This window comes from Diaphorina citri, unplaced genomic scaffold (assembly GCF_000475195.1).
Source record: "Diaphorina citri unplaced genomic scaffold, Diaci psyllid genome assembly version 1.1 scaffold73, whole genome shotgun sequence".
Taxonomy (NCBI): Eukaryota; Metazoa; Arthropoda; class Insecta; order Hemiptera; family Psyllidae; genus Diaphorina; species Diaphorina citri.
Genome location: NW_007377510.1, coordinates 409168 through 418322, shown reverse-complemented (window position 1 = coordinate 418322; position 9155 = coordinate 409168). Strand labels below are relative to the sequence as shown.

Sequence of the window (9155 nt, the reverse complement as noted above, 5' to 3'; positions counted from 1 at the left end):
CTTTCCCGCTTGCCTTCCTTTCACTTGCCATTTCTTCTTCGTTATTTTTGTCTTGCGTTTTTCTCTATTCCTCCATCTCTCCTCATTTCCAAATAATTGTCTCTATCTCAGGCATCTCAAACGTTCCCGTTTTTTTTGTCAATCTCAGATAAATCTCTCATGAGGAACTTCAGCTTGTTATTTCTCTCTGTCTTCTTGTCAAGCTAAGTGAATAAATTTCCCTTCAAGCTTTGCCTCAAGCCGTTTCATGCTTGAAAAGCATCTCTAGATAGGTACTTGAGTATGAGCGTCGTCTTCATATAAATGTAATACCTCCCTTACCTGTATTACACATTGTATGCAATAAAGAAAACTGTAATATACAGCAGATTCCGTACACATTTCAACTATAGGTATTTTGTTTAGCTCTATTTGTTATAGGTAGGTATGTGGAGAATGTGTCACATTCCACACCATTCCGTCTTCTTTTCTTCTTATTTAGGTTATAGGTAGGTATGTGGAGAATGTGTCACATTCCACACCATTCCGTCTTCCTTTTTTTACGAGCGAGAAATACCTAATCCTTGCATTTCTTTATATTAACTCTTGCATTTCTTAGGTACCTTCAGTATATTGTTTACTTTTTACTTTCTTTATTATTTTTTCCCTCTGGGTTGCACCTGTTTCTATATTATATCGTCTGAGACAATTTCTTGTTGTTTTTTCTAATTGGTTTTGTTTACATCGCCCATAGTTCCCACCTTAAAATTAGATAGGTGTTTCCTTCCATTCCATTTGCAACGTTTGTCCCCTAAAGAACGTCACACATTTTAATTTCACAATCCTTTCTTTTAAGTATTTTACAAAATATTTAAAAGAAAGTATTATGAAAGAAAGGATCCTTTGATTTTTTTATCTTATTTTTAAATTTTAATAAAATTGTTTTCTCAGGTATTAAGCTCCTGTAAAGTTCTTCTGAATTGATTTTACAAATGCTTTTAATCCCATTTCTCAATCTCTATTCCAGTGTTTCCGGCGGGGATTCTGCAGCCCCCGTTCTATCACCGACATTTCCCCCGGGGTATGAAATATGGCGGCATCGGTGTGGTGATAGGACACGAAATAACACACGGGTTTGATGACAAGGGCCGCCAATTCGACAAGCACGGCAACCTACATCGGTGGTGGAAGGATCAGGCCATCCATAACTTTCACGAGCGGGCGCAGTGCCTCATTGGTAAAGTACATTTAATTATTGATTAATTGATTGGTTGATCGATTGATATTCATTTATAGATTCACTTTAATGAGACGAGTCGGGATATAAAAAACCTACTCGTAAGTATCCATTTTTTATGTATATATAACTTGGTAAAATAAAAAGAGATGCAGTCGTCAGTCCATGCGACGGACGAGTAAGGGACGGATGAAAAGGGAATTTTGCAAGGTCATGCTTATTTGGCAGAGTCTTACTAACTTACGATACGAACTTCTTAAAAGGTTTTGATATTCCACAGGAGGGCAGGAGGGGGATCTTCTATGTTCCTAGTTATAAAAAGAGTTCCAAAGTCTAGCTGAAAATAGATAGAATAATATGCTAGGAGTTTTCTAATGCTGGATATTATCTACTCAATAAAAGTTACAAGTCACTCCCCTGTGTCAACAAATTTCCCTTCTATTACATTTTTTTTTTTACTTTCTATTTCTTTTCAAATACTTACGTATTCTGCAAATGTTTTTTTAACATGTGACATTTCAACATCATTTTTTTGACTGACAAGTGACAACCTATGCCGACTTGCTATAGGTAAGTATAGGTACCAGAAAGCGATATCCAACAGGCACATCTGGGTACGGTGGTCAATAAAACACAATGGAATACTGCCCCTGCTGTGGTCAACGCGTACTACTCCAGAAACAAAAACCAAATCAGTAAGTTCCCTTGCCAAAACAGTAAGACAAGTTCCCTTAGCAAGTCAGTAAAAGCTCCCTTACTAAATCAGTAAGTCCCCTTGGAGGCAACAAGACGTCGAAATATGCAAAAATATTGAAAATCCATCGTTGTTTCAAAACCATACAATACTGAAACAATACCACAACCACTTGGAAATAGAGTCGAGATGGAGACGTCCGGAAAACTTGAAAACTTCAAAAGTTCAAAAAGAATTAAAATATTCAAGTTTCTGACCATAATAGCTTTCATATCAGCCTTATCCTCATTTCGTCCTTTCTAAAAGATAAAACAGAAAGACCACTTACAAGTCTTCCCCAGCTGAATATTCGGCTGTCTATTAAAACTGCTGATAAAGGGGGGGGGGAGGAGGGGGGAACTGACCACTCTAGTGTTACCAGCACCAGCTGTTGCCAAGACGTTGATTACTCGTACTCTTGAGAAAACAGCCAAGTTTGTTTAGCACTTGATAGACGATAGAGTGTTACTCAACCTTTGAGAAAGCACTACCCTCCAGACGCGGGCAAAAGGAATAACCAACTGAGGTGATCAAAATTCACCGGTTCATTTCTTTGGTTGATGATTGTTAATGTTTAATACACATATGTGTATATTTAGAGGAAAGGGAGTTCGGAGGTTGAGAACGACTCCTATAAGGTATGTCCACACGTACTCGACCTGCCGTCGCGCGTCGATAGTTATAGACAGAACCGTCCACAATGCCTTGACAACATAGATTCACCTCGTCGATCAACACCGATCGACGGCCGGCCGAATATGTCTGGACACAGCTTTAGATTTCCTAATTTATACTTTTTTTCTCGAAACTTGAGTCAAATACAACAGAGAAAAACGTGTATTATTACTTTGGTCTGTGCTGGTCTAGGTAATGCCGGTCACTAACGCTCTGACCGTCTGACAGACCTATAGGTCTGATGGAACGTGTGTGGTGGAAAAATCTTCTCATATGGTCTGACAGACCGGAAGCTTTTTCCACCATACACATTCCGACTGTCAGACCTAGGGCCGTCAGACGATCTGAATGTGAGTGACCGGTAGAACGTAGTAAAATATTCAGATTCAGTGAATATGAACGTAAATACCTAACATGATATTCCGAGAACTCGGTGTTGATTGAATAAACTGAAAATGCGGAGAAAAATATTTAAATAAAAAATAACGAATCAAATATGTGAGTAATGATATTAATAATTCCATTTTTTTCCTTTTTACTGTACCTATTTATTCAACCATCGAGAAAAAGCACACAACATACCGAGGACCAATACAGAGACGGACTGGTTGGAATGCTATCAATAAGACACAAATAGGTGATAGGTGCATCACTTTGATAACAGGACAAAGTGGAGAATGCTAGCAATATCTCTATCTTAGACGAAGAATATATGTATTAGGGCAACAGGATTCATTCATAATTATCTAAAGATATGCGATATGGTTCATGTGCTGAAAATGCCCTGAAAAACAGTGATCCATTTGAATCTCTGAGGTTTTTATTATCATTGCTGTACAAAGAAATTTTCTTCGTTTACACATTCCTACTCCATTTTACGGACACTATAATGTCCGCATAATAATAATTGGTAGGGTACATTTTACATTTCCTTCACGTGCTTCATTCAACTAGTTTCCCGTAACAAATTTTGTTGCCGCAATTGAAGGACCTCCCAAAGTGTCAGATTACTTAAATCAAAAACTGGCTCATCCAAGGGAAGGCCCTTTCAAAACAAAAGTAGATATAAATAAAATTAACGTTTTTGGCTAGTCTCACACTGCCCTCGTAGCCGTGCAACTTTTGAGTAGCGCGTAGTCGGCTGCGAAACCAAACCTGTAAAAATGATAGAGACCCTCTAAAGAACCTAGGTTTGGTTCATTTTCATAGGTTTTGGTTTTGCAGCCGACTACTCGCTACTCAAAGTCACGCGTCTAATGTGAGACGGGTCTAACTTAATGACAGACATTTAAATTATCTTCTCCTTCTGATTCCTTCAAAACAAATATTTGCAATGAGCTTTTCTCTTTTCCTGCAATGAGTTCTCGATCCCAAAATAGACGATGTCTTGTTTTCTGCTTTTAACTCCAGACAATTGGGTATCTTCTTCTTCTTCTCATGCCGTCTCCAAATGAAGGTTGGCGATCATTCTGGCAGTATCTTCTATTTCTATTGATATTAGTTATCTTGATTTATTCAGTTTTTTGAAATATTTTAATATAAAATTCGGTCCGAAAAGCTTTATGTCCGTTATGAACGTGTTTTTGGCCATCCAACAGATTTATTTTTAGGTATACCTAATCAAAATGGACCGTGATTTCAGACTCTCATCATGACAAAAGAAATCAAGCAGTCGTTCCAAGAATAGCGTGTACAAATGTAAGAAAGGCAGCCCCATGAATCCCGTGAAGAAATGTTCGGTTTGGTGACAACTGAAGAGGAAGAAGCCAGAGATAGCTGTGTGCCAAACGCTCAAGATGCAAAGGTCAACATGATGAAATAGGAGACAAGATGAAGAGTAGCGAGGAGATGGAGTTTATGGAAATGAAGAAGAGGATGAGGCAGTAGCCCCATGAATCCCGTGAAGAAATGTTCGGTTTGGTGACAACTGAAGAGGAAGAAGTCAGAGACAGCTGTGTACCAAACGCTCAAGATGCAAAGGTCAACATGATGAAATAGGAGACAAGATGAAGAGTAGCGAGGAGATGGAGTTCATGGAAATGAAGAAGAGGATGAGGCAGAGTACATTTAATTATTGATTAATTGATTGGTTGATCGATTGATATTCATTTATAGATTCACTTTAATGAGACGAGTCGGGATATAAAAACCTACTCGTAAGTATCCATTTTTTATAGGTATATAACTTAGTAAAATAAAACGAGATGCAGTCGTCAGTCCATGCGACGGACGAGTAAGGGACGGATGGAAAGGGAATTTTGCAAGGTCATGCTTATTTGGCAGAGTCTTATATTACTGACTTACGATACGAACTTCTTAAAAGGTTTTGATATTGATATTCCACAGGAGGGCTGGAGGGGGATCTTCTATGTTCCTAGTTATAAAAAGAGTTCCAAAGTCTAGCTGAAAATAGATAGAATAATATGCTAGGAGTTGTCTAATACTGGATATTATCTACTCAATAAAAGTTACAAGTAAACCATTTTTATCCGTCCCTTGATAGTTTTACGTGAGTATAAAAAGTAACTTATTATGTCAAGTCAAGTTTATGACCAGAAGTACCAGAAAACAGCTGCTTTATACAGTTTTAAGTAGTATTCTTCATCAGCTGGCAATAAAACTTTGTCTTTCATAATGCGTCATAATGTGATAAGATAATAGATCAGTTGCGCTTACATGGGTGGTGTTTCAAAGTGATAGAGCAGAAAAAATGAGCACCAACGGAATTTTTCTTTTTCTTCTACGACTTCTAGATCCCGAGATAAATCGATTAAAAAAATGCCGGTAAATCGTGATCTTTGACGTCACGGCATACGCTCCCGTAGGCGTTGACGTCCAACATCATTGATAGTAGTATATCACTGTCCTATAACGAAATAGGTCACTGACCCATGAGAAGAACAGCACTTTGAAAAACTACACTTGCAAAATGAGTAGTCCAATTCCAAAAGGGGACATAAAAAAGTGGACTTTTTTTTATTGACGACCGGTCGACTATGGACCCACCTTTAGACATTCGGATTATTATAGATCTATGCAACATCATTGATAGTAGTATATCACTGTCCTATAACGAAATAGGTCACTGACCCATGAGAAGAACAGCACTTTGAAAAACTACACTTTCAAAATGAGTACCTAGTCCAATTCCAAAAGGGGACATAAAAAAGTGGACTTTTTTTTATAGATCTATAGTCTATACCGTATTCTATTCCAGGGTCATAGGAACTCTGCAGAACAGTGTTGACTTCTCCAGCGTGTACAAATGTAAGAAAGGCAGCCCCATGAATCCCGTGAAGAAATGTTCGGTTTGGTGACAACTGAAGAGGAAGAAGCCAGAGACAGCTGTGTGCCAAACGCTCAAGATGCAAAGGTCAACATGATGAAATAGGAGACAAGGTGAAGAGTAGCGAGGAGATGGAGTTCATGGAAATGAAGAAGAGGATGAGGCAGAGAATTGATAAGAAGAGATTGAAGGAGGAATAAGATATGCAATAAGACGACGAGAAGAAGAAATAGGAGGACGAAGATAATAAGAAGAATAAATAGGGAGAAGAGAAGAGAGTAAGAAGGGAAGAGGAAATGAGGACGAAGAGAGAGAAGGAAGAGAGGAAGGTGGAGAAGAATTATTTCCTCCTCAGATGTTTATGTTGACAGCCGACATGGTATCACAATACTTTTATTTTTACCCATTTGGAACTGATTCATTAGGAGAATTTTTTAGAACAGGTAGATATGTAGGTAGGTAGCTAGGTATCCAAGTGTATTACTTAGCTACCTATATATGAAAGTCATTGAGCAGATTTTATACCTAGTACCTACTATGAGCTAAGATGTTTGGATTGTTTGGAATTTCCCATCTGTTAGAGTAGGTACAGCTATGTAAAGTTTCTTATGTAGTCTATGTACCCATATATACGAGTATTAGGTATATGGCTATATGGTTTAAGGATTGTTGGAAAATAGCGTTAAAAAACTCGAGCTTTTTGTGATAAAGTAATTTTATTATGAAACAGAACTTTTGCTCATGGTATAAAATATCAACAGCAAAAACTTTTATTCTCAGAAATAAGGGGAACATTTTAAGCGTAAAGGATACCTATGTTTAAATGGTCAGAGGCTAAAATGAGCTTTTTTGTTCCTGTCCATAGGAAAGTTTTATGAAAGTTTGCTACTTATGAGTAGATAATACGCAGAATTATGAAGTTGGGGAAACTTCGAATTTTACAGATATCACTAGCAGAAGTCACAATCTTTGCTAAAAAAAAAAAAAAAAAAAAAAAAATCCCGAGAAGGACCTTTGTTAACCCAATGACGCCGGAATTAAGTTTTTTTTTCTCGAAACTTGAGTCAAATACAACAGAGAAAAACGTGTATTATTACTTTGGTCTGTGCTGGTCTAGGTAATGCCGGTCACTAACGCTCTGACCGTCTGACAGACCTATAGGTCTGATGGAACGTGTGTGGTGGAAAAATCTTCTCATATGGTCTGACAGACCGGAAGCTTTTTCCACCATACACATTCCGACTGTCAGACCTAGGGCCGTCAGACGATCTGAATGTGAGTGACCGGTAGAACGTAGTAAAATATTCAGATTCAGTGAATATGAACGTAAATACCTAACATGATATTCCGAGAACTCGGTGTTGATTGAATAAACTGAAAATGCGGAGAAAAATATAAATAAAAAATAACGAATCAAATATGTGAGTAATGATATTAATAATTCCATTTTTTTCCTTTTTACTGTACCTATTTATTCAACCATCGAGAAAAAGCACACAACATACCGAGGACCAATACAGAGACGGACTGGCAAACAAACACAACGGGTCCAAAAGTCCGAATCAGATTTCTGACGAAACTTTCTGACAAAACTGCCTCAAGAATCTCAGGATTGAGTCCGATCCGAGGTTGACCTGGCTATTAAGTACCTAGTATTGGGAGATCCTCATTTCATCTCAATCCCTGGTTGGTAAACCCCAGCATTAGGGGTGAAGTAGTGGTAGTCCCCACATGGAATCCGAATTTGTAGTACGACGAATTACATCGAGATGTCCGTTCCACTAAAACTGAAAGTCGTATCTTGTCTTATCCAGCGCAACAGAACACTTATGCTAAAGACATAATGGGCAATCATTTTTCATGTTCAAAAGATACGATCTCGCGAGTTAGCCATTCTTCATCCCAACGCAACTTGCGAGGCAGCTAATAATTCCCAAGTTTGGAGCAAGTTGTAAAAAAAAGTTAAACTCATTAATATGTTTTTTTGACCCAGATTTGTTTATGTGCTCGTTGCAGTTTCAAGTTTATGGTTATGTGAGTGATGTCGTTTTATGCATGTCTTGACTTTGACAATCTGGTAGAGGTTTCCTACTCGGATTTTAGAGTCAAGAGATGCAGTTTATACTGTACTTGTAGTTTGATGTAGTTAAACTTGAAGGAACCACAAACCACACGGTTTAATTACTTTCTGGGAAATACAGGGTGTTCAGATAAAGCACCACAGGACCTCTGCAATGATGGCTTAAATAATCAAGGTCGGGGTACACATAACCGCACCGAGCCCGTATGTTGAACGTTCTCCGACGAGAGAGAGAGAGAAAGAGAGAGATAGGGAGAGAGAGAGAGAGAGAGGGAGAGAGAAAGAGAGAGAGAGGGAGGGAGAGAGAGAAAATCATTTGAACATATCGGGACACACATCACTGTAACCACGCCAGCCGAGCCAGCACCGTCCTGGTTAAAGCCCCAGTTGCATAACTTTATTCTCGCCCTGTAGCCCTCTACTCCTACACACTCTCATTGGTTGCATAAAGCATTCTAACTTCACACCCTCCCTCATAAATCTAGGTACTTCTTCCTCTTTCCAAATTCAAAGCTTCTAAGCGTTTAAAATGACGAATCCCTATTACACCTCCTTCTTTATCCCTTAAATCCAAATTGGAATGCTATCAATAAGACACAAATAGGTGATAGGTGCATCACTTTGATAACAGGACAAAGTGGAGAATGCTAGCAATATCTCTATTTTAGACGAAGAATATAATATGTATTAGGGCAACAGGATTCATTCATAATTATCTAAAGATATGCGATATGGTTCATGTGCTGGAAATGCCCTGAAAAGTAGTGATGCATTAAAATATCTGAGGTTTTTATTATTTATCATTGCTGTACAAAGAAATTTTCTCCACTTACACCTACATACATTCTGAAAATCATTTGAACATATCGGGACACACATCACTGTAACCACGCCAGCCGAGCCAGCACCGTCCTGGTTATAGCCCCAGTTGCATAACTTTATTCTCACCCTGTAGCCCTCTACTCCTACACTCTCTCATTGATTGCATAAAGCATTCTAACTTCACACCCTCCCTCATAAATCTAGGTATTTCATCCTCTTTCCAAATTCAAAGCTTCTAAGCGTTTAAAATGATGAATCCCTATTACACCTCCTTCTTTATCCCTTAAATCCAAATTGGAATGCTATCAATAAGGCACAAATAGAGAGGTGATAGGTACATCAC

The 9155-nt window shown here is 38.3% G+C and overlaps 2 protein-coding genes across 2 annotated transcripts in view; one reads left to right on the top strand and one right to left on the bottom strand.

Moving 5' to 3' along the window:
* Nucleotides 1–9155, bottom strand: part of LOC103521202 (pyrokinin-1 receptor-like) — a 164828-nt gene that overhangs the window by 115489 nt on the left and 40184 nt on the right. The gene's annotated exons all lie outside the window — the stretch shown is intronic.
* Nucleotides 1–9155, top strand: part of LOC103521181 (neprilysin-4-like) — a 57443-nt gene that overhangs the window by 41882 nt on the left and 6406 nt on the right. The window contains exon 13 of the mRNA XM_026832062.1: nt 995–1216. Coding sequence (XP_026687863.1) covers nt 995–1216 — 222 coding nt within the window. The remainder of the gene's footprint in view (nt 1–994; nt 1217–9155) is intronic.